Source organism: Marmota monax, unplaced genomic scaffold (assembly GCF_021218885.2).
Source record: "Marmota monax isolate L192 unplaced genomic scaffold, Marmota_monax_Labrador192_F-V1.1 WCK01_AAM20220418_F8-fsc00196, whole genome shotgun sequence".
NCBI classification, from domain to species: domain Eukaryota; kingdom Metazoa; phylum Chordata; class Mammalia; order Rodentia; family Sciuridae; genus Marmota; species Marmota monax.
Genome location: NW_026694390.1, coordinates 2,207,693 through 2,233,507, shown reverse-complemented (window position 1 = coordinate 2,233,507; position 25,815 = coordinate 2,207,693). Strand labels below are relative to the sequence as shown.

Here is a 25,815-nt window from a genome sequence, read left to right as displayed (position 1 = left end):
TTTCGGCAGACATAACATCTTTGTTTGTATGTGGTGCTGAGGATCAAACCCGGGCCGCCATGCAGGCGAGCGCGCTACCGCTTGAGCCATATTCCCAGCTCCCAAATGAATTCTTGTGCTCAAAATACATCCAGCCATGCGTATGACTGCCGACCAGCCACCCAACCTCCACACTCAGGGCCTGCACAAGAGGCACTTACAGTGGGGCTGTGAGAAGGTGGAGGAGTTGGGGGCAAGCAAGCTTTCTATATTTCTATATTCTTTAGTGCTCAGAGAACAGAGTTCTTCTCTGAAATGACCCACATCTCAAAGTTTTCAAAATTGAGACACTGGAAGAGTTTCATGATGAGGTCAAAGTCTCACTGCCCTTCTTGGTCGCCTAATCTCACCACAAGCACCCAGTACTAACTTGAGAGCCACTCTTACTTTGGAGTGCTGAGATGCATTCTTTCTTGAAAGCTTGGGAACTATGACCAGTTGCAAATCCAGGTTCATAATAAAAATACACTGTGCTGTGACTGTGAGGTGTGGGCATGAGCTCAAACTGGGGTGGCTCTGAGAGGAGTGCAGAATCCGAGGAGCAATGCCTCGGGAGACCAGGAGGGTTGGAGCTGGCAGGGACTACATGAGTTACCTGCCCCGAATTCCTGAGGCTCAGAAAAGCATGCCTGACAATTTTTAGAATTTGAATTCATTTTATTTACAAACATGGTGTTCTGCTTTAAGTCTCTCTGGGTCCGTGCAGAATGTAATGGAAAAGTACCTAGAGTCCTGTGACATAGGGAATCCCACAGACTGAAAAGGGAAAGGCCAAGCTCTCTCACCTTGGATAGTTACTGCTCCCTCTCAGCCTCAGCTTCCTCAAGATAGGAGGAAGGGTTGGGCCAATGACAAGTGGAGTTCCTCTCACTATGTGACCACCAGAAGGAGAAATGTGTTATGTTCCCTGGTGACTTAAAAATGATTCTTCTCTTCTCAGCACAGTGTGGGATCTCCCAAAAGCCAACAATCATATTATTTAGGAAGCGAGGGTTTTTTCCAGGGTACTTGGAACAGAATTCAGAGTTCTCTGTCTGGCCTAAAGAACCTATGTGGGGCCTGAGAAATGTTTTTTTACAAGCTTCAGCAAAACTTTAAGGTAATCAAACATCCAACTTATCTTTCAGATTCATATACTGGTAGACAGGCCCAAGTCACAGATGTCTGTCTCAGTCTTTCCAGAAAGAGGATTTTTGAATTTTTTTGTATATTTCATGTGAAGCTTCTGCTCACAGTAGGCAGAAGGCTGTGCCTTCCTTATATGGATTTAAGGTTTTTAGACCTGCAGAGTTGTCTACACATGATGGGTGCTGTGTAGAATTCTAGTGGTCTCTGTCTTTTTTGTAGAGACTAGGACACTCTGTTCCTGTCATTCTCCTGACTGCTCCAGATTTCCCTAAAGACATCCCCCAAAGAAGATGAAGCCTCCTTCTACGACCCAGCAGATGCCCCATATACATTAATATGGGCTTCTCAGGTTATGAATACAAACTTCTAAAATTTTCAGAATGTCAAAACAAATCAACAAAACCTGAAACTAAGAAAATGGCTATATTAGAATAAGCTTTTTAATAACTTTGGTTATTTATTTATTTTTCTTTATGTGGTGCTGTGGATCAAACCCAGTATCTCACATGTGCTAGGCAAGTGCTCTACCGCTGAGCCACAACCCCAGCCTTAGCGTAAGCTTTTAATAAAGTTACAAATTCTGACTGGCGAAAAAGAACAATGACAGATAAAAGAAACTTAAGTATACCTGCTGCATACCTAAGGCTGAATGCAAGTTAGAGTTTTCTCTCAAAATTTAATGCTATTCATTGTTTTCCTTAAGCATATTTCCTTTAAACATAAGTATGAAGCTGGGCGTGATGAGGTGCACCTGTAGGCCCAGCCACTTCAGAAGCTGAGGCAAGAGAATCACTTAAGTCCAGGAGTTTGAGGCAAGCCTGGGCAACAGAGTGAGACCCACTCCCAGCAACAAAAAAGCAAAAACAACAAAAATCGTATTATGTGGCCAGGTATATCCCAAGTATGATATTTTTGAAAGAATAAAAACAATTATAACAATGGACTTAAGAAAAATCTGCTCACAAATATGACAAGAAGGAAAATGAAGGTTACAATAATATAACCAGTACTTACCTCATTCCATTTATTTAGATGTGCAGCTAGGACTACTTTATTAAAATGCTTAAAATATCATAGCTAAATAAAGAGAGTTTTTTTGTTTTGCCAGTTGTAGTTTTATGCACTAGTAAATGAGTTTGGTTATGCCAAAACAAATGAGAAATGGATTAGGTTTTAATGCAATATTTTAAAAATCTGATAATAAATTCTTTCAATGGCATCCTAAATATATACAAAGTATAATTTCTTTTTAAAATGTTCTAATTTATTAAACATTTACACAATGATTGGCATCATGCCATAAAATTCCTATGCGTGATCTCAAGTTGGTGACCTTATGAAGTAGACTTTATTTACTTATTTATTTATTTAAAATTTTTAAGTTGTTGATGGACCTTTATTTTATTTATTCACTTATATGTGGTGCTGAGAATTGAACCCAGTGCCTCACATGTGTTAGGCAGACGCTCTACTACTGAGCTACGGCCCAATATGTATACTTTTAATACATATGTATATTTTTAAGTAATTAAACTTTCGAAACCTCTCAGACATCACTTCCCAGCCTCCCAACTCCAGCCCTCCCTACTGCTGCCACTACCTCAGGACCAACTTCCCAGCCTCTGCTCACATTAAACCGAGTCAAAGGTTAACTTCCATTCTGAGACACACTCTAAACTCTAATCTTGTGCTGCAAAGGACCCCACCCAATATACAAACTACCAAGCAAAAAGACTCCTCCAAAATTAGTAGGGTCACAGAAGGGTGAGATGACACCCTCGTCAGAGAGTGGAAATCAGCTGTAAAACTCAGAAGTTACGTAGATACACCATTTTATAGACAGAAATTGGTCAGTTGGTGCAAAGGCTCCTTTAGTACTACCTCTGCTGCCATTTCTTAGTGAGAAAATGACTTTTAAAAGCAAGGCAAAGAGCCTCAGGAGACGAGTGTAAGGGAACCAGAGCTGGCTCCACTCCTGGCTCCAAAGCCCATGGCAATGGTGACAGACCTGGAGATATGCATGATGACAAATGCTGAAAGGCAGAGGCATCGTGGCACAGAGACGGCAAGAACTGTGGACCCAGAATCAAGCCCTCAAACCCCCACACTCACAAGCCAAAACATTTCCTCATGTGTGAAACAGAACTACCACCAACAATTTTTGGAAATAATATTTGAGTCTTGGCTCCCAACTGAATAATTTTGTTCTGCACCAAAAACAATTCCATTCAAATTCCCAAAGTCTTTGCATAGCTTTGTGCTAATTTCAGAACGGAGTTTCCTTCCAGAAACCCAAATGAAATGAAAGGCAGAAACCAGGAAAAGAAAAAAAGAATTAAATAACGTACATAAGATAGCTTGCCGTTTTATGAAAAACAAATGAAGAATTACACTCACATCACACTGATAAACTGAGAGGCTGCCAGTGGTTCTCAGGGCAGATGTAACATTTTAACAAATGTGATTGTTTGTGAACGAAATAATTCTGATCAAAAACTTAATTGCAGCCAAAGTGAGCCCTGGGCTATGTCACCATAATCCATTCTGACAGGAAGCAGTGAGTGGAGATTCCTACTGTGAACGGAGCACATGTGAAAGGTCAGCTTTGGCCTGGAACTTCAAAACCGTTAACGTGTAAAACAGTGTGCATTAGAGCCCGGAATGGCTAACCACTGGATTAGCGGATGTCCGCTGTGTGGGTCTGATGTGCTTTTGGCAGGTAATGGCTAATTGGTAAATAGGCAATGTATTGTAACTTCCTTCTTTGCCTTGTCCCAACATTTACCAGCAGAATCTATTCTTAATTATAGTCCTAGAATATTGCAATATTAGATTTATTACATGGTCTTGGTACAACAAAATAATTTATTTCTCAAATAAAACACATTTTTAATAATTTAGTGAAGGAAAAGTTGCATGTATTTAAGAAATAAATGTTTGTGCACAGGAATGGAAATTTTTTTCATATAAAATGGATATATATATTTGCTCATCAAATAGCAACTATAACAGCCAAATTTTGCCTAATAAGGATTTCATTAGAAGAAATATGTACTTTACTCTCATACAATAATCTGAAAACCCAATTATACAAGAGAATTTTACGTGGCTTAAAACAAAATTCTAAATAAAAATGCAGCTAATACCACAGTTTTCATTTTTCAACATGGAATGTTATTTATGAAAGAACCAAGTTAAATATTGCCTTATAAGTCAATGCATGCAACAGTATTTTATACCTATTTATTGCTATAACATTGGTCTGTTTGGTTTTAAATTACAGCCATTTCTCCTCTATATAAGCCACTTAAGGTAATATGGCATTAATGAGTGATAAAAACTGGCCCTGACACTTCAATGATTGCTTTAGGATCTTAACTCATTTCTGAGTTGTGGGGAAATAATACTTCCCTTTAAAAATATGCAGGTCTTCTTCAATAAGTTTAAATTCTGTTCTCAAAACTATTCTCTAAGGTCATGTTTGGTCATTGGACAAAGAGAACTCCTGTGCCCACTGTGGGTCAAAATGAAGAAGGCTACTTGGTGAGGGAGCCTCATCCCCAGCAACTTCATGATTCCTGTTCCTTTCAGAACATCAATTGATACCTTTGGAAACAAAACCACACATTTGCTTCTAACTGGAATGGATAGCTGAGGAGAAAAAAAAAAAATCCTGGACAGCAATCAATTTCTTAAGTTTCTGCTTTTTGTACAGGATCTGGAAACTTCAATGTATTTGGAAATTCCAGAACCTTCCCAACAGTCTGCTCCTGAAAGTATGTGCTATCCACAGTTACCAATCCACCGCTGTGCACAAGCACCTTCTCAGAGTCTAGGCCCTCATCACAGGGGCTGTCCCTCAAGGAGCTTTCAGTGTGGTGGGGGAGCCCAGACAGGTCAAACATGAAGAGCTGTAAAGAGGTAAAGGAGAGGCCGGGCATGATGGCGCATGCCTGTAATCCCAGTGGCTGGGGAGGCTGAGACGGGAGGATTGCGAGTTCAAAGTCAGCTTCAGCAACTTAGTGAGGCGCTAAGCAACTCAGAGAAACCCTGACTCTAAATAAAATTCAAAATGGGGCTAGGAATGTGGCTCAGTGGTTGAGTGCCCCTAAGTTCAATCCCTGGTGCTCCCCAACCCACAAAAAAGAGGTAAAGGATGGGGAGAGGAAAGCAATCAAGAAGCGCTGGACACATCCACTTGATGTTTTCACTCCTCCTTTCAGTAATGTCCAAGTAGACACCACAACAGCCATCTAGATTCACAAGTCGGGCACCTAAGTTGTCCAAGGAAATCAATTTATCCTAGAGACACAAAAACAAGATGTCACAATTCCCCCGAAAAGAATTTTACAAGGTTCCAAGCTGGTCATTAAGAGCATTTTCTGTTAAGTGACTAATTATACCTGGTAACACACTAAGTCATCCTTTTAGTCTCTTTCCTCATCATTTCTTCCATCATCACAGCTTTCCAGTATAATTCTTGGCTGCTGTTCCACTTTCTTGGTGACACTTGGGCTCAAAAAGAGCTTACAAACTTCCCTCTAGAAAAGTGACCAGCAGCAGAAAGTCGTTCTATACTAATTTCAATTTAAAGCAAACACGTCGACTCAGGGTGACAGACATGGTGCGGAGAAGCATGCACCCTGGTCTAACCTCAGTGCCAACACTCAACATCACCACTGTCTCGCTCAGGAGCAAGATTACTGCCAGCCAACTGCAACTTTAATTAAGAAACACATTTTGCTTACTTCTTAATTGGTTCATATTTGTTTACATGTTTTAACTACAAAATATCCCGAAGGTTGAATTTAATCTTTAATTCAGTTCTGGTCTATGAATCAATTTTTCTGCAAATACAAAGAAATATGTTACCAATTTCTTTTCAAGAAACCATCTGAAATGGGAGGACACCACAGAAATTGATCATTCAATGCTTATTTGTAGGAGCACATTCTCTGTTACTTGTAAATTATTTTGATTTACAGTGAATCGTTATTGTAGTCATAAATGCTGGAAAGTTGGTGAACAACATGATATAATGACACTCCAAAATAATTTTATAACTGCAGGTGTGCAAATCATAACACGTGGGAGATGACTCAAAGGATAATGGGGACTACGGCAGTTTAGGAAGGGTCACATAAAGGAGGGAAAGGGATAAGCACATGGGCCCCCAATTTTCTGAGATGTCTTTAAAACACACCACTGCAGGATAGGAAGATGCAGTGGAGCATGGGCTGCAGAGTCAACAGTCACACTTAAACAACCCAAGGCAAAATGCTTCATAATTTACAACAATCCAATCACACCGCTCATTCTTTTGAGGTTAAATGCTACTGACATAAGCTACACCTGAATCCAATCAGCACAGAGACGTTGAGAAGATTCACACGAAAGGACTAAATTTGTCACAAATGGGTTGGTTTCCGATCTTAATGTAGCCAAGTTGCTTTACTCTGACCTCCATTGAACAAATCAACTTAATGGGCACTAGGAGTGCTATAAAACTTAACAATGGAGTGATTTTTAACTTTTAAAATATAGTTATGAAGCAAAATGTTGGATAGCTTCTACAATACTGGAAATCAAATTAAATCTAGATGTTTTTTAACAGTCTTGACAGATATAATCCTAGTTACCATGTAAATTTATGGTAAGCTGCTGTGATATTAGCCACAGGTGCTACTTTTAATATATGAGCCGCATCTGGCTGGGAATAGAATTTCTCAGAGGACTGAAAATGACCTCACTATCAGACAATGGAAGGGGGGGGGGGGGTGAAGCAAGACCACTGTGGCATATAAAAAGCTGAAGATGTGGCCCACAACTAAATATTTCACATAAAATTCATTTTAACTCTGCGGTTGTAGGTTAAAGGATATTATGCTTTCAATATTTAAGAGGCGTAGATATATTTCAACCAAATAGCCAAAAGATTAAGAATGTAAGACGGTTATGAATACCCTAGCTACGTATATAATACTAGTTTGCCAACCTTTGATCAATGTTGGAAAAAATGATGTGCTAAGACTTGAAAAGAAAATTCTTTCACGGTTCCCAAGCACACGACATGAGTGGACACCACTGAGCACAGTAACCCAAGATGTTATAATTACAGATCTCTAGGCAGAAGCAACTCTCCAGCGCCTAGCCAACAGCACTGGCTGTGTTTTTAGTTCTTCAGAGTCATTCATCACAACCAAGAAAATATTTTCACCAAGTAAATCTGATTTTTAAAAAAATCACTACAAGTAATTACCATTCTGGGTTTAGGAACTAGTAATATCACCCAGAGACAAATACAAAAGGAAAGTACAAGTTTACTACCTACAATTAAAATTTTTTAAATAAAGATAAATATGTATAAAACACAAAATTGTTTGCTTTTAAGAAACCCTGAACCATTTGAAAGCCATCATTTGCCAGATAACAGGCAAGTGTGGAAATGTGATAGAGGATTTACAAAGACTTGATTTCCTATGAAATAACTCTTCCTGAATTAAACAAGCCTTCTTTATCTGAAAAAACTCTCAAAAAGTGAAACCTTTCTATGAAAATATTTCCTACACCCTTGCACTAAGCTGTGAGAATAGTAGCTACAAAGCCCTATAACATAATATTTTCCTTCTGGGCTTCTCAAGTAACTTGAAGGGCTTGATTTTTTTAGCTTTAACAGATTAATTCTATCTAGGTGATGATTTTGGTTTACTTTTTTAACAAGTGACTAGATCTATACCTGATCTCAATGGGCATCAACATCCTGAGGACCTTTAGCAAGAAGGACATGGCAGCTCCCTGACATCTGTGTGCTCAACCAACAGCATCAATGTGGAGCAGTTAGAAAAGGGAGGCTCACAAAGTCTCTCCACTGTGACAGCACTTACTTTATAAAAGTACTGGCTAAAATGACACATGACCTTTCTGTCCAATGTGATACAATGTACCTCCCACCACTAAAAATCATGAGGCAAAATATTTAACTAATTCAGAGAAATGTTTACCACACATGAAGTGAAAAAAGAAACTGACTAAAAAAATTATCTACAATATAACCCCAATGTATATTCACACACACAATCACATTATTTTTAAATGTATCTTTCTGTGTTTTCGAAATTATAAGACATATTATGCAACCAGGAAAAAAAAAAAAAAAAAACATTTATTAGCCAGCTGAAGGTACCACACAAATGTAGCATGGTGGTATCCTTCCTGTAAGAGAGAGAAGCCTGGCTGATCTCCATGGGGAATGAGTAACCCACAAAAATTAAAGACTCTTGTTTATGGCTTGCAGTTTTAAACAAATAGAAGATGTAAGGAACATATCTTCAGATGTACACTAGAGAATCATGCTGTGAGACTGAATTGCGATGGCCCTCTCTTGTACACATCTGTATCCACGGCTGTATAGTCAGTGGCTTAGAAAGATGGATCCTCAATGCACAACATGTGGGTCTCTCTGTGCAGAGTTCCATTACTCCAGTTGCCTTTTGCAGACCTTCTATCTGGAAGTGACTTTCCCCTCCCGATAGAAGCTGACCTCCAAATTGTAACAGATTTAAGACTGATAACTGGTCAATTGAGTATTATAAACTAATGTTTTCCAGGCCCAGCACAGGGAACCATGTAGTAAGTTTCAGGTCAAATTCCTATCAGTAGCTGGCTACCTTTTTGTTCAAAATATGCCAAGAACGCACAGCCTCCCATGTGTAGAAAAACACTCAATTTGGAATAGCAGAGCTGTTCATGCAAAGGTCTAAGACGTTCACCAACAAAACTGAAATCTACATTCTGAGTTGTTCTACAATTCTTCAAAAGATAGATTTGTGTTAAGAAAAGCCCTCACCTTGGGGTAGGAAGGCTTGAAAATATGTCCCCCCTGCCTGCTTCCTTGGTAAGTCTGAGCTCATTCCTCAACTTCTCTGAATTTTCTACTGTTCGCAGAATGAGGATACCAACACCCATCCAGAGAAGGCTGCTGGGATGTTATTGCACAGGGCAGCTAACAGCAAGCTACTGACACCCTGTAGACCTCCCTCACTCACTAGTCCATAAAGTACTTTGTGATTCTCCAGACTGTCATAAAGAAAAGTGATCTGGCTATGTTTCAGGTAAATAATGCAACGTTCATTGTCACCTGGTAGCTGGGCATGGTGTTGCACACCTGCAGTCAACTACTTGGGAGACTGAGGCAGGAAGCTCACTTGAGCCCAGGAGTTCAAGACCAGCCTAGGCAACAGAGAGAGACCCCATTTCAAAACAAACAAAATGAGTCACATATATAGAATAATCTAAAGCAACATTTTTACATTAAAATTTCTATAAATAATTCTCCCCAAATAGGTTCAATATATTTTTAACTTTTCTATACAGAACCCCATCAAGTTATGATGAAGGAAAAAAAAGAAAGAAAGAAAAATCAGCCAAGAGTGCTTCACCAGTAGTCACAGAAAAGAAAATAAAGAATATGAGACTAAAAAAACTGTCAGGAAACAGAAATGAGTGCCTAACAGATATGCCTGTGGCAGCCTCCTAGTGTGGGTCCTTCGTGGAGTCTTGGAAGGACCTGCTCTGAGCCCCAAGACACCAACATTCACAACAGACTGTGGCTGTGGCTGTGGGTGGCTGAGGCTATGGTATGAAAATACTGAGTGAATGCAAGTGTGAGTACTTTTTCTTAGAGGCAACTGACTAGAGGTGCCAGGAGTAGCCCGAGTCCTTTTCTGCTGCTTCAAAGTTACACACAGAACTTTGAAAAGCCATTCTTCTGGGAAGTGCCCAGTGGCATAGAGACCACCTTCTCATCCCTGTCAATCACTTAGTGGCCAACTCAGGAATCATCTGTGACTAGGAGTAAGGAGATGGGAGGTGAGGAAATGTCCCTAGTGAGAATAGGTTTTAGATAATAACCCGTAGGAAGCAAAAAGAAGAAAAATGCTTTATTCCTTCGAGTCTAAGTATACTGACCCACAGTGAACCAAATCAAGGGACCCCGTGTATTCATATACACATAGATAATGCTGAGCTGCATACTATGGGAGAGGTACACAAGCACAACCAACCCAAGTCTCTGCCATCGAGGTGCTTATACCTGAGCGGGAGAGACTCAGGTGAGTAGCTGTGTTGCCCTGCTGCATGATGTAAAGTGCACTAACTCTCAACCGAATTCTGCCATTGATTCACTGTCACCCTGGCAAATCACTGCATCCCTGGGTCTTCTGGTCACCTTCTTCTCTTCTTCTTTCCAGCTCTGATAGTCATAGGATCAATTCAACTTTAAGATTCACAAGTTTAATATCAAAACGTGGATGAAAGAACTTCACACAAAAAAACAACCTAAAGTCTGAGTCCTAAAAGGAAAGAAGACAACAAACCAGCATCCGAGTCATGGGAGGATCTGTGTAAGCCAAAGAGCTCCTCTTCCCCTTCAGGCTGGCCTGCACCTGCCCCACCAAAACCATCCTCGCCATGGGCACCGAAGACCTCCATGCGGTTTGACCTAATGGTCATCCTTTGGTACTCACCTTGCCTGGCATCTCAGCAGAACTGACCCTTCCCTTCTTTTAAAATGCCACCTTCTTTTGGATTCTGTTGTACAACACTTACCTCATTTTCTTATTCCTCTAACAGCTCTGAGTCTTTTGCTAGCCCCTCCTCTTCTCTCCAGTCTCTAAACAGCCCGAGTCCTGAGCCTGCTTCTCATGCTATAATTTCTTCCTGAGTGACGTCATCTATTATCTCAGCCTTTTTCCATACATACCTATGACCCTCCCATTATCTGTGACCCAGACCTCACCTCTGAGTTCCTGATTCAGACATCAAACTACCTCCTTGAAGTTGACATTTGGATGTCTCACAGCAACTCACACTTAACAATGTCCCACACAGAAATCCCTGCGCCCCAGTCCTGTCCTCTCCCACATTTCCACTCGGTAACTAGCATCTCCAGTTACCCAGCTCCTTCAGACCTGAAATCTGAGAGCCATTCTCAGGACCCTCTGCTCTTCTTCCCTACCACCCACCAATCTCTCCTCCCTAGTCAGGAGAAACTTGAGTATTCTCTTTGTATGTGCATTTTCCATAAGAGTTAAGTGTGCTGCTACCTCTGGTTTCTCCTCATGTGAACTCCTAAATATAGTTCCAGCCCCCGTACTTCTGTGCTTCTCCTGTCCCTGCCCCAGTCCACCCCAGCAGTGATATCTCATCTGGAAGAATGCAACGGCCTCCTCAGCATTCTCCCAGTTTGACTTTGGCGTCTTCCACTCTATCTTCTACATCCTCTGATTGGTCTTTTCTAATGTTGTCTTTTCTAATGATGTCTCAGCTCATCACTTCCTTGCTGATCCCTTCCCTGACTGCTCTCTTCAAACAGAACTGGGTCTCCCCAATATCTCCTCAATAATATCAGGCCTCCCCACTACCCTCTCTCACAGTGCCCCTTGCTCTTGTGGTGGTGGTCATCTGTGCTTGTCCAGGGTACGCATTAGCTGGAGTCCAATCCTGGCTCCACGCTTACCAGCTGTGAAACTGTGGCCAAGTGCCTTAGACTAAGCATCAGTTTCCTCATCTGTAAAGTGAGGGAAACATCTACTTCACAAAGTTTTGTGAGGATTAAATGAATAAATGCATGTAAAGTCCTTAAGTGTTCATTAAGCATTAGCTATTAGGATTTTCCTTCACGGCTCTCACCGTAACTTGTGATTATACTTTCCTTTTTTCTTTGTTTATGCTGTCTCCCCCACTAGGCTGTAAGCTCCATGGAGATGGGGACAGTATCTGCCTTGTAAACTGCTCCACCCCAGCATCCATCACAGTGCCTCACCTAAAGTGAGTGCCCAGTCGTTGTGTATTAGCAGGGAATAGATAAAAACACAGAAGTGGGTGAAATGTGGACAGACAGGAGCAGGATGGGCTAGGATCTGGGGTGGCAGGGAGAAGATCAGCTTGAATAAAAGAAGACAAGAATGGAACTGAGATGGCAGGGGTCTTGGCCCAGTCCCAGCATGGCCACTAATTTTCCATGGCCTCAAGCAAGGTACTCTCCTGCCTTCGGCCCCTCACTTTTTAGTCAGTGACCTCTGGGTGACCTCTCAGGTATCTTATAGTTCTAACCTGTAAATAAAGAGACTTCTTGCAGGGCTGGGGTTGTGGCTCGATGGTAGAGCGCTTGCCTAGCGTGTATGAGGCACTGGGCTCGGTCTTCAGCACCACATGAAAATAAATAAATAGGGGCTGGAGTTGTGGCTCAGTGGTGGAGCACTTGCCTGGCACGTGACCTGAGTTTGATCCCCAGCACCATATATAAATAAATAAATAAAATAAAAAAGTTCATAACCCACTTGAATCAAAGTGTGAAATATGATTTGTCAAGAACTATGTAATGTTTTGAACAACCAACAATAAAAATTTAAAAAAAAAAAGATCCATTGACAATTTTAAAATATTTTTTAAAAAAAGAAAACAAATAAATAAAATAAAGGCCTATCAACAACTAAAAAAATTTAAAAAGAGAGACAGACTTCCTGCAGGAGTAACGAGAGACAGGGTTAGGGCAGGACTGCAGGCAACTTTGAAAGCTTCTGAGAAGATGAAATATATTCCGAAAAACACAACAGAAATGTGTTGGGATTTCTGAGCAGAGACGGAGTCACAAGAGAGTGGTATGCAGGCCAGTGGGAGCAGGGAGCAGGGAGCATCTAAAGGTGACAGACGGTGAGAAAGCTCCTGACAGAACTCTAAGGGGAAGGCAGGGGCACCCAGACCAGAGCAGAGTCCTAGGAAGACACTGAAGAACAATGGAGCAGTTCTTGGTGACTGGTCTCCGAGACAATTCAGCTTCAGGTCTGAGTGCTTGAAAGGATGATGGCAAAGCCGAAGTAAAGAAAGGCCAGTGTTGGCTTTCAGACACCCCAAGCCTGAGGCAATGCTGAAGGTGGAGGAGACTGCCCCGCAAGGGACCCAGCTCACAGAACTAACAGAGGGCCCTCCTTTCCCCAACACACTCCCTCACAGAACTTATCAGATCTCCAAGGACCAACTAAAAACTCCCCTTCTCCAGGCAGCGACCCTGGAGTACATCTCCTTCAGCTTACCCATACTTCACATTTTAGTGCTGATTAATAGAGCAACTTGAAAAACTAAACCGCCTTGCAAAATTTAGATGCACCACCTCCCCAGCAAAACTGGGAGCTCTTGCAGGCAGAGACAGAACCACATAGTTCTGTCACATCTTCTTCCTTCCACACCTTGGGCTGGACGGTGCCGATCTCTTGGCAGCTGCCAATTCAAGTGCCTTGCAGTGCTCACTAAGCCGGACAAAGCCAGACCATGTGGTTCCCGGCCTGCCCAGCTGGGGCGGCTCCAGGCACCTGGTATGTGTCCACAGCCAGGGCTGCAATGGCAAGGGCAGAGCATTTGAAGCTGGTTTGATGGATGGTATGGCAGAAGACCACAATCCTGCCCTGCTGGCTAAGAGCACACTGGCAAACAGATTCGTTAGATACATTGCTGTTTTCATAGGACTGATTTTAATGATATAATTAAATGACCTCTGGTTGCTCAACAGTGATACCTAGGTTACTCCCAAACAAGCCCAGCTTTGTTTGTGTCAGCTGGTGAGTATCCCCATTCTCAGAGAAGTAAGGTGAAACTCATTTAAGGAAGGAAAGTAATCCAACAGGAAATCCTTGGAAAACAACATATCTCCTAAAAAATAAAAACAACAACAACAACAAAAAAAGCTTTCTATATCAAAGTAAGATAAAAGTGTTGTTACCAGAACCAGAAACATGAGTCTGGCACCTGCTAACTGTGACAGGAGCCAATGTGACCACAAGCAATCCTATGGTCTCGGTCTGGTTCAGTGCTATCCTGTAAAATTCTGTGAATGAGTTAGAATGCCCATGAGTGTGCCTAGATCACAAGGGCAATATAATATGATTGTGAATTAACAGCCACACAGAGGAGAGGATGTTATGCTGTTTTACTTAAAAGGACACACAAAAAAAGAGCAGAACACAGAAAGCTCAGAGCCAGGGAAAAAGGACCTCACCCACCTGTCCACACTGTTGGACCCAATCCCTCCTGAGAACAGTCAGCAACTGGCTACTATCCAGCCACCAGAATGTGAATGCAACCGAGAACCCTGAGTAGCTAACACAGCCTCCGAATAAGCACCCAACATCCATATTCTGAAGCATCTGAATGCATATTTCTTTGACACAGTTTGAATGCACCAAAACTTGCAGTGCAAACCTAAATGCCATTGATGATGGCTATGCTGAAGCATCGAGCAGGCACACCAAAGAAAAACAGAAACAGAATGAAAAAGAGCAAGACCGCAATACTTTTATTATTTAAGGTCTCCTTCCAATTATTTTCGGCAATTATTGAACTGGCAGTCCGTTGTTATTAATTCATATTCAACCTATTTAAGCGGTACCAGCAATGTGGGCTGGAAACAAATGCCTCAGTAATTTCCTAACTCTTGAGCGTTATTTTCTTGTCAGTTAAATTTAAAGCAACCCATTTATGACCACTTTATACCAAGTTAATCTCATCTAAAGTGCTTCACAAACCCTAACAGCTACGCTAAGGTTTTATACTAATGAAAGCAATTTACATAAATGAAATTTATGTCAATGCATTTCATGACAAACTTTTTATTTTATAATAATTATGGTACTTATATGATAACATCTGTTGATATTCACAGTCTAAACCTGGCAAAGATTTAAAATCACAACACTTTCCATGCATTATGTACATTATCTGTGAAAAGCAATAAAAAAGCAATGAATGCATTAATCATACCAATATCATCTGCAAAGCATAAATCTGAAATACCTTTCACGTCAGCTCAAACTGCTTTTTTATTTTTTACACACCTGATTTTACGCCATCTGTAAAAGGGCAAGACAAAGACTGTTGAGGAAATTATATGTCTTGGCTGTTTGACTTTTACAAAATACTCAGGCTAAGTTCTGTAAACAGAAGATTTACTACACGACTAAAGAAAGACCGATGCAGTTAAAAGTCCATTTTTATTAAAGGGGGGTGTAATGACCACAGTGTTTTCGCACTGCAGTGTGGCATCATATTTGCATTGTTGACACCTGTTTTACATTTCTCCTGCCTATCACTGCGTGTGCTTTTACAAATGCACATCAGGTTTAAGCCAATTGTATGGCACATCCAGCAGAAGCAAAACTTCTAGGCTCTAGTTTCCCCACCTGGGTGGACACCGACACTGATGTTTCGGCCACCATGTGATATCATCAACACAGTCCCACCTAGGGTTCCCCAGGACTTCAGGAAGAACTCCAGAGTGAATGCCAAGATGAATACCACACAGATATTTTGGTTATCTTTTCCAAGTCTAGGTAATGTGTGTTAAAACACACTCATCTCTCCTCTCCATTCCAAGGAAAACCATGGACACTTTCTCAGGTTTCCTGTCTGCTATGGTTACAAAGCCCATCAGTAAGCACATATTAAATGTAGGCTACTGTATGTGATAGCCACATGAGTTTTCACTTTACCTGCTCCCAGACACACAAACATCAGCCCATGCCTTAAGCAAATGGCACTTTCTAATCTACACCATGCCCAAGTCTTGGGCACCTCCTCTCCGGAATTGCTTCCCTACCCTCCACAGGCAAAATACCTCTTCCAAGACTGTTCAGATGCACTGCTGACTCATAACTATGATGTGCACAACAAACAATATAAAACCCAAACTAATTCATTCACAATGAGAGTTGGCTGAGACCTCCTCCAAAAGCCTGTGGAGGGTTGTTAAGACTCATTAACGGTTGTCTTTCTTCTGGTATCATCTGTCTTTCTTCTTGTATCTGACTTCACTAAACATTTCAAAATGTTAACCATAAGCCTATTATCAAGTCCCTCAATAAAACATTTTTATAAAGTCAGCAACAGTAACTTTCAACTGCTCTAAGGCAAGAGTCTCTCTGGGCACAGGAAGAGAAACATTTTACAAACCCCAAAGCCACGTGTGGTGCTACCACTGAGAGGTGCACAGACCACTACCACGCAGCCACAGCCATGCTAACAAGACATTCAGGAGGCTCCTCCTCACTCCCACACCAGCTCCAGAAGTCTTTCAATGGCAGCAGTTACAAATGTGAATGTGATGAACAAGCTGAAGAACAAATAAAGCTTGGGCCTTGCCTTGCAAAAGGTACTACACTTGGACAAGCTGTTAAACTGAACCTTGTGCCCCCTTCGGAGGCGAAACCTGGCAGAGTACTAGCCAGTTCATAGGAGTCAATGTCAGACACCCAGAAGCCCCTTGGGAAGGAAAGACAAGGCTCCAGGAGTACAGGGAACTGGAGCCCCTCCTCACAGAGCATGGGCCCTCTCCATTACCAGCAGGAAACTCCTTGTAGCCTCCACCCAGAGTCCTTCCCAAAAGGTATCAAACCAAATCCAGTGCCCAGTCATGGCTGCTTACCTCCTCCTGATACTGAGCTAGTTTCCCTGCCCAACAAGGGTGGTCCCAGGTACCCAGTAGTGTGGAAATGAGACAACTTGCCCAGGGGGTGCGTATGGCAGCTGGCCAGGCTAGGCTCCTGCCCTGGAGGGCTCCACCTGCTGGTATCTGGAGTTGCTGTTTCCTGAGTTCCAGAGCCTCACCTTCTGCACCTACTTGTAAAGCTGAAACCGTCCTGATTTTGTAAGCTTCCCGTTTATCCCTGTACATGACAATACACAACAAAATTCATCTTTATGGGACACTCACACCCACATTTCTAACATTTTGTTCTTTCAGTGCAGACACCCTGCAGTTGCCAAACACCCAAGAATAAGTTTATATGTCAGTTACAGACCTCTCCCTCCTTATGTCTACACGAATAGAAAAGGAAAGTCAAGCTCCTTTACAAATGCCAACCCCACCCTGTCTGAGACCAAGCACTCGAGTATGGAAATTCTGTGCCTCAAGTCCCAACACTGTCATGTTGTCTTACTCTCAAAGTGTCACCATATGTCACCATCTCACTGCCCATCAACCCACAAAGCACTGCAGACCCTGTGCACACTGCCAAGGGCAGAGGTCAACAGCAACCAACACCCATGGCTACTTCATCTACCTATGCTGAGAGAATCCCTTGGGGATTTTCACATTTATCATCTCAGATTTGTCCCCATTTGAGCTACCAAATAAACTTGGGTTATGTGAAATCAACCATATCTTGGTAAAACCTCTGAGAAAAAAGAAGGCCAAACATATTTTGCTGGCTCTATCACTATAATAAAGTGTGAAAAAGGCCAAAGCTCTGAGAAATAGGTTTCTATCCAGGGCCCCTGAAAATGTTCCGAAAATGTACAGTTCATTTTCCAAAGTAATAAAAGAAATAAAGACAGACGCAAACTTGTGATACCAATTTACAAATACTACATAAGCAAATCATTTAAAAATTATAATGTCCAACCAAGTGTAATCTTACTCCTGAATTTTTTTTTTAATTTTTGTTATTTTCAATGGACAGTGTGCCTTTATTTTTTTTTTAATGTGGTACTAAGGATTGAACCCAGTGCCTCAAACATGCTCTGCCACTGAGCTACAGCCCCAGCCCCTACTCCTAAAGATTTTAGTGAAAGCAAAATGAAGACTGCAAAGAACTGAAATTTTTCATAACCTACTGTGTAAAAGAATATATTTTATCCATATGTTCAGCAAAGATGGGGTACCACTGTTAGGGGCACATGGAGCAGACCTCCCCAATTCCTGCTGAGGGCAGCGCTGTAGTGAGGAAGATGCAGTCTTACCACAGTGCACATGTGAACACACAAATGCCTGCTCTCACACACATACAGAAATAGGCCCGGGATTTCAATGGTCACCCTCACATATCGAATTTGCATACACACAGGGACTGTACCTAGAAGACATATTCCTAGGTTAGGACCACAGGTGCGTAGATTTTAAAAGTTGACAGGCATGGGGGCTGGTAGTGTGGCTCAGTGGTAGAATCCTTGCCTAGCATGTGTGAGGCCCTGAGTCTGATCCCCAGCACCACTAAAAACAAAAAGAACAAACAAAAAAGGTTGGCAGCCATTGCCCACTTGCCCTCCAAAAAGATTATATCAAATGACACTCCCAGCTCCTCACCAGCCAGCTCCCTGTCATAGTTGCACTTCCTCACCAGCCCGAACTCCAAGGACCAATGTTTTAATCCCTCCCTTGCACACACCCTCCCCAACCTCCCTTACTTTGCTCCTGTTTCCTTCAATACTTATTTGACAAATGTTCAGCTTTCCTTTAGCCTAACTCCACACCTACTCCAAGCCTGTGTCTACGCAGCTAAATGTGCCTAGAAAAACGAACAAAATCTTCACTTTAAATATGTGACCAAACTCTGAAGAGACACTAAGAACTTCACAGCAACTGGCTACACCTCCCCAGAGAATTCACCATCTTAGTCTCCAAGATGACCATTCCTCCCACTCTCTCCCCAGACCTCCAACACGCCTCCCTTCCGCATTCACTGGCTACCCATCTACCTCCCTCAGTACCTGTCACTCTTCCTGCTTTCCCATGACAATGCACACACCACCCCCAGGCCTGCACTGCCATTCTAGTCCTGTGCTCTCACAGTTACCCCTCTGGAAATTCTCACACTGGGCTCTCCAGCCTGACCCTTGTTGTCATATATCCACCTGATAACCTGATTTCTCTACTTGGATGACCTGTAAGTATCTCAAACCTGAAGTGCCCCAAGCAAGGTTCATTCCCTACTACCCTCCCCCATGCCCTGTCTTCACAGCTCAGTAAGTGGCACTAATGCCACCATCCTTCACCCTACAGCTTGAACCCACACCCTGAGGTTATCCTTGAAACATTTCCAGTCTATCAGCAATATTTTTTTTTTCTTTTTTGGTGGTGGTGGCCTTGCACATTCTAGGCAAGTGCTCTACCACTGAGTGACACCCACAGTTCTATCAGCAAGTCTTGATTACTCCACCTTCAAAGGATGTGAGGAATCCACATCTCTTTCCACCTCCACTGCTTCCTCCAGTCTCTAGTTGTCTCTTGTATGTAGTTTGCTTGCTTCCACTCCTGCCCTCCTACCACCTTTTCTCAGAACAGCCAAATATGATTTGTTTAGAACATAAGCCAAATGATGACATTTCTCTGCTTGAAATAGTCTAGCAGCTTTCTTCTACAGAACAAAATTCAAACTCTTCACCAGGCCACAAGGCCCCAGAGCTCTTTCTTCTCCTCTCTCTGTCTACTCCAGAACACTAGCTTTCTGGCTCCTGCTTAAGCCAAGATCATCCTGCTTCAGGAACTTTGTACTTGCTGTCCTCTCCATCTGGAATGATCTTCCCTTGGATCCTCATACACTAAGCTCCTTTGCATTACTCAGGCATCACACATCTCCACCTGGAGAGACAACTTCAGACTATTCTATCTCAAAAAGGGTCTCCCCCTTCACCTTCTATTCCAATCTCCCACATAATTCTTCTTATGTCACTTATGAGGTGATATTGCATTATCTACTTATTATCTATCTTCCCCACTGAAATATAAGCCACATGAGCTTAGAAGAATGCCCAGCACAGAGAAAAAGATGCTTAACAAATATTTGGTAAATCAATGAGTATTATTTTTTTAAATTAATTTTTTTAAAAATTTACCTGCATATACAACTGTCACATTGTGAGTAAATTATACCTACAGAGAAGACTAAAAGAAAATGGAAAAAATAAAAGTAGTTACGATGGGAAATCTTTTTTTTTTAAATTTATACAATTCTATTTTAACATTATGTTGTTGCTAGAAATAAAAAGACAGTGGCTTTTCCAAATGATGAATGAGGATCTGTCAGTGCCAGGAAGTTACTACCCTACTCATGGGTTGTAAGCAGGAGCCAAGCAGCTCCTGGTGTGGGGAGCTGGCCTGGGAATATGAAGGGGCCTTGGTGCTCTCCTGTTGAACACAACATCAATAGCAGACAGAGCCACTCTGCAACCATGATGGATCAAAAATAGACCATTCTGGGGGCCGGGGTCATGGTTCAATGGTAGAGCGCTTGCCTAGCATGTGTGAGGCACTGGGTTCGATCCCTGGCATCACATAAAAATAAACAAAATAAAGGTATTGTGTCCATCTACAACTAAAAATAAAAAATAAATAGTCCATTCTGTAATGACATCTGAACACAGACAAAACAGGAATGCTATCCAAGCCACAAAACATGAAACACCCCCCTTTCCCAGCTAATGAGGAACTACTGCTTCTTTTCCAGTTTTAGCTTTGGCCCCACCTTAGTCTGTTGTCCCATAGGTAAGGTTAAAATACTGAATCATAGAATTGTCTCTTTCCAGGCAGCATCCAATGCAGAGCAAAGTCCTGATTCCTTCAGCACTCTCCAAAAATCACTTAGCACAAGCCCAAATCCCGTCACAAGTCTGCAACACACTGTCTTCCTGAGATGCCCACAGTTCCCTATAGAGTGTGCTCTCCCTTGCTGCAATGAGCAATAAAGCCAACTTGTTCAACTAGACATGTGCTCCTGGTTGTCTTTGGCTGGACTGCCGTGACAGTTGTCATGACATCAGTGCCATTACAGGAAAAGTCACAGCAGACTGCTGGAAAATTGACCCAGGATATAATGTCAGAGCTGGTTCTCTGAATACATTCTCTGACACCAGCTGATTTTCTTAGTATCTAGGTCTTCTGTTTCCTAAAAGCTGAGTGAAGGTGGGGGCGCCTAGTTAATGAAATGTCCCAGTGAATAATATTAGTTAATCGGGATGCCCTGCAAGCTTCCCTTCCCCCATTTCTGACAGTGGTCCAGAGTGCAAGGTTGGAGTGGTGCTGGAGGACTGACTCATGGGCAGGGCCTGAGGCAACACCACTCAAGTACTTTAAGCCACATGTTCAAGCCCAATAAATTAGCCCGGGCTTAAAGAAGTCAAGCTGTACACATGTAAGAATTTTAATAAGCTTGGAAAATGCTACCTAGAGCTTATACACAAGCTTACTGTACCAATGGGATTCCTTGCCACCAGCCACAGAGTGCTAAGCCCCTGACAAGAGCTGTCGAGCACGTGGGGCAGCAGGGACAGGGAGCCTGCTTGGTCCAGGTTTCCTCAGGAGTTGAGGACTCAGAGCAGATGGCTGGCAGCCAGATGGATGGAGAACAGAATAGGGCAGGCAGCTCGGTGGAGCCAACGGCATTTACTAGGAAAACATGCCAAGGGTTTCTTTGGTGGAAATCTGGTCCTCACACACCCTTCTAGAAACTAGCAAACACTACAATCAATGTCTGCATTTATCAAATGCCTGTTTGTACCAAGAACTGTGCTAGGTACAATAGAGAGTTATTTAAACAAACACGGTCTCTGACTTCTAGTTGCTGACACCTAATATAAATAAAAACAATAAATCTGTCCAAAGGATTACCAAACTAACTGAACAAACACAAAATAGTCAAAAGCATTTACCTTATATAAATGCAGCAGAGTAATAATTGAAGGGTAAGTCATGGGAGATGACTCTCTAAACAGGGTGGGGCCTAAATGGAACAGTTACCTTGTTGAGTCTCCAAGAGGGAGGTCAGGTTTTAAGAAAAGCTTCAAGGATTGGCTACTGGGCTTGAGGAAAATGGGCCAATTAGGGAAGAGGGTACAGCTTAGGAGATGACTTAGAGGCAGAAACACAACTACAGGAAGAACCAAAACTGCCCAGGAAAAGGAAAGGTAATCAGTCCAACAAGTGTATGTTTCTCTTTTTGTTTTTTTTTTTTTTAAGAGAGAGAGAGAGAGAATTTTTTATATTTATTTTTCAGTTTTGGGTAGACACAACATCTTTATTTTATTTTTATGTGATGCTGAGGATCAAACCCAGTGCCCCGCGCATGCCAGGGGAGCACATTACCGCTTGAGCCACATCCCCAGCCCAGGTGTATGTTTCTCAATTGGTCTTATTCATGCCCCCTTCTGATAAATATAAAAATTTCACACCCTCTTTTAAGGTTATTTAAAATTCCAAAACTAAATATACTATCCAACACCAAATCACATCAACAGTGGTTTCAGAATTTGATTTTCCAAATAATAGAAATTACCTCTTCCCCCAGAAGAGGTAATTTTTACTTGGCTGGACAGCAACAAATATCAGCAAGGATTCCCTCTAACACTGAATTCTTTTTTTTTTTTTTGGAGGGCAGATACCAGGGATTGAACCCAGGAACACTTACCTACAGAGCCACATTCCCCAGCTCTTAAGAGAGGATGTGCATCCTGGGTCCACATGGTACCAGACAATTAGTAGTAAGCAAAAGAGTCACAGCCTGTGGTGACGCTAACCAGAATTTATAATTACCTGATTAAAATTTTTGAAGGAAAACTCCTTGTAGATGGCATCCCGCTCACTTAATTCCGACCATCCTGCTGCTTTGAGGTCAAGCATAACTTGGTTCCTCTCCTCTGCTGCCAACAAATGGGCATCTGAAGACTACAAAGAGAACACATTTCATATCTGAAAATGTAGAGGTTTATTAAACTCTTTAAATAAACTCATAGCTCTCTACCTTGAGAACAGATGTAGAAAAGTCTCAAGGGCAACAAATTCTAACCAGCTTTCACTTCTTTATTCTCAAAAAACCCAGACAAAAGCAAGGCCAGCTCTATACAAAATAAGTTGCCTCCATAGTATGGCTCTCCCGCCCCTTACTCGTGCCTCAAACTTCACGTTTTGGCAACTCTGGTTTCTTACAGACGCCCCTGAGACTGACCACTGCCACTGGCCTCCAGAGACCGTTTCAGAATTTCAGGAGTTGGGAAACTGAGGTAAGAACACCCACTGAAGGAAATTTTGCAAATCCATTGGCAAGACCAGGTAGAACTCAAAGCTTTGAACTCCTGTCTTAGTGCTCTTCAGGAGGGTCCCCTGTCACCTGGTAGCCTTCACCAACTAGTCATATGGGTTTCATCTATTTTTGATTAATAATCCCTTTCACCTCTGATAAAAACCAATCCCCAGAGGGAAAAACCAATGTACATTTACACAGAATTTGATATAATAACTTATGGGGTCCACAGACCCTCTACTATAAATAAAAAAGACCTTGTCTTAATAGAGTACATTTATGAAATCCTTTTCTCAGAGCACCAGTACGAAAATCTTCCAGGAATGATACTGGCCAAATCATACTGTTATACTGCACTGTGTGCATGCATGAGTATGGAACAATAAATCCCGTAAGTATGTTCAACTCTAATGCACCAATTTAAGAAAACATGGTAAAGGGGCTGGGATTGTGGCTCAGTGGGAGAGTGGTCACCTAGCATGCATGAGGCACTGGGTTCTATCCTCAACACCACATAAATGTAAAATAAAGATATTGTGTCCACCTAAAAATAAAAATAAAAAATAAAAAGACATGTTAAAAAAAAAAAGAAAGAAAAAGAAAAGAAAAGAAAAACTCCCTCCAGAGTTTGTCCAGAGTACTATCCAGTCCAAAGCACAGGGGTGTACAACCTACCTTGCGCCTTCTCCCCCTAGTGATAACATTCACAAATCCAGGTTCTTTGGTAAATGTGCCCACATTTCCTTATGACATTTGCTTTTTAACTTTAGAAACTCTAACCCTTGGGCTGGGGCTGTAGCTCAGTGGCAGAGCACTTGCCTAGCATGTGTGATGCACCGGGTTCGATCCTCAGCACCACATAAAAATAAACAAATAAAAAAGGGCATTCTGTCCATCTATAACTACAAAAAAAAAATTTAAAAAAAAAAAACAATCTCTAAACCTTGCCAGGCACAGTGGCACATGCACATAATCCCAGCCACTCAGGAGGTTGAGGCACCCTCAGCAACTTAGTGAGGCCCTAAGCAACTTGGTGAGACCCTGTCTCTAAATAAAATACAAAAAGGTCTGGGGATGTGGCTCAGTAGTTAAGTGTCCTTAGGTTCAATCCATAGTACAAAAAAAAAACAAAAAACTCTAAACCTCATGGCCAGAGAGAAAGTTAGGTTCTCACTCCAGTATAAGTGCCAACCAATATCTTATGCCTCACCTACTTGCAGGGCTACTGTAGGTTCAGGTGAGAGACTGGCACTCAGAAAGTCTGAACACTCATCATCAAAGGACAACTGGGAATTCTCCAGATTCTCTGCCATGAAGCTGCAACTCATGCCCACTTCTAAAATCCTAAAATCCTAAAATCTTTTATCACTGATATTAGTATAGTTAAAACTGTTTTGCCAGGTATGGTGATGCATACCCATAACCCCTGCGACTTGGGAGGCTGAGGCAAGAGTATCAAAAATTTGAGGCCAGCCTCAGCAATTAAGGGAAGCTCTGAATAACTTAGTGAGACTCTGTCTCAAAATAAAAAATAACAATGATTGGGGGGGCTGTGGTTGTGGCTCAGTGGTAGAGCGCTTGCCTAGCACATACGAGGCACTGAGTTCAGTCCTCAGCACCACATAAAAATAAATAAACAAATAAAGGTATTGTTTCCAACTACACTGTGTGCATGCATGAATATGGAACAACAAATATCTAAAATACCTAAAAAAGGCGGGGGGGGGGGGATATAGCTCAGTGGTAAAGCATCCCTGAAGAAGAGGAAAAAAGGAGGTAATGAACAAACTTCCTAGTTTTTCTTCCTTGCTAGATCAGCTACACTTCCCCACAACTAACAAAAGGGGAAAATTAGAATACCTCTTCAACAAAAACATTTGAAGGCCTGTTGCTGAAAAAGCATTTACTATTAAGAGCCAAAAGAGCTATCCATTAGTCTTACACCGAGTTCTGAAATTTTTCACACTAAGGTCTACCACAGGAATTAATCTAAAATTTCTATTGAAGACAGCTATTTTAAGTCAACTCAGAATTTCAAAAAAGAATCAGAATCTGTGTCCACACTGCATAGTAGGTGAAGAAAATTAAATATGCCTTTGTTGCGCAGTAGTCACTTGAAGGCTGTGGAATGCGCACTCTTGCAATGCTTCTCTCTGGTGCCATCCACAACCCCACTGAGATCAGCGGTATGCACTCTGGCTCATCATAGATGTCTGCCCAGCCCAGGAATCATGTCCAGAACTGTGAAATGGAGCCATTTCATCTACATAACACCTATGGCCCTCTTGAGGACATGAGGACACACCCTCAGCAGAACCCTTCCTTGGAGGCCTCGAAATTTTTTAATGGGAGTGTGGGGAGAGAAAAGCACAGGATTTGAAAGAGTAAACTTGACTCAAGGGCTAACTTTGTTACTTTTTACTGTGGGATGCTGAACTTGGCCTCTCTTAATGGGGATATTATAGTATCTACTTGCCAAGATTTTTTCAAAGGTTTAAAGAGAACTTAAATGTGAAGGTACCCAGGAAAGAGCCTGGCATGTGACAGTCACTCCAATCAAATACTTCCTTCCCAGACACCATGATTTTCCGTGGTCATCCTCACCAAGAGCAAAGATATGCCTTAAGACATGTCTAGCTAACAGTAAGCACTCAAGTTGTTCTCGCTTTCGTGGCTATGAAAGCAGAGTGCTTATCTTCCTCCGCCATCCAGCGATTTTAAACTTCTTCTATTAAAGAAATTTGAAACGTGCTCTAACTTGCAACTTGAGGAAATGAAACGGTGTGTTTAATGCAGAACTTTTCCACTA

General features: G+C 41.9%; 1 protein-coding gene across 2 annotated transcripts in view; it reads right to left on the bottom strand.

The window, feature by feature from the left end:
• Pcbd2 (pterin-4 alpha-carbinolamine dehydratase 2) overlaps positions 1 to 25,815 on the bottom strand; it is a 54,435-nt gene that overhangs the window by 27,925 nt on the left and 695 nt on the right. The window contains exon 2 of one of the 2 annotated variants that reach the window (XM_046468007.2): positions 22,520 to 22,651. In XM_046468007.2, the coding sequence (XP_046323963.1) occupies positions 22,520 to 22,651 (132 nt within the window). Of the gene's footprint in view, positions 1 to 21,639; positions 21,710 to 22,519; positions 22,652 to 25,815 lie in introns of those variants that run through there. The other variant, XM_046468008.2, reaches the window with a different exon arrangement.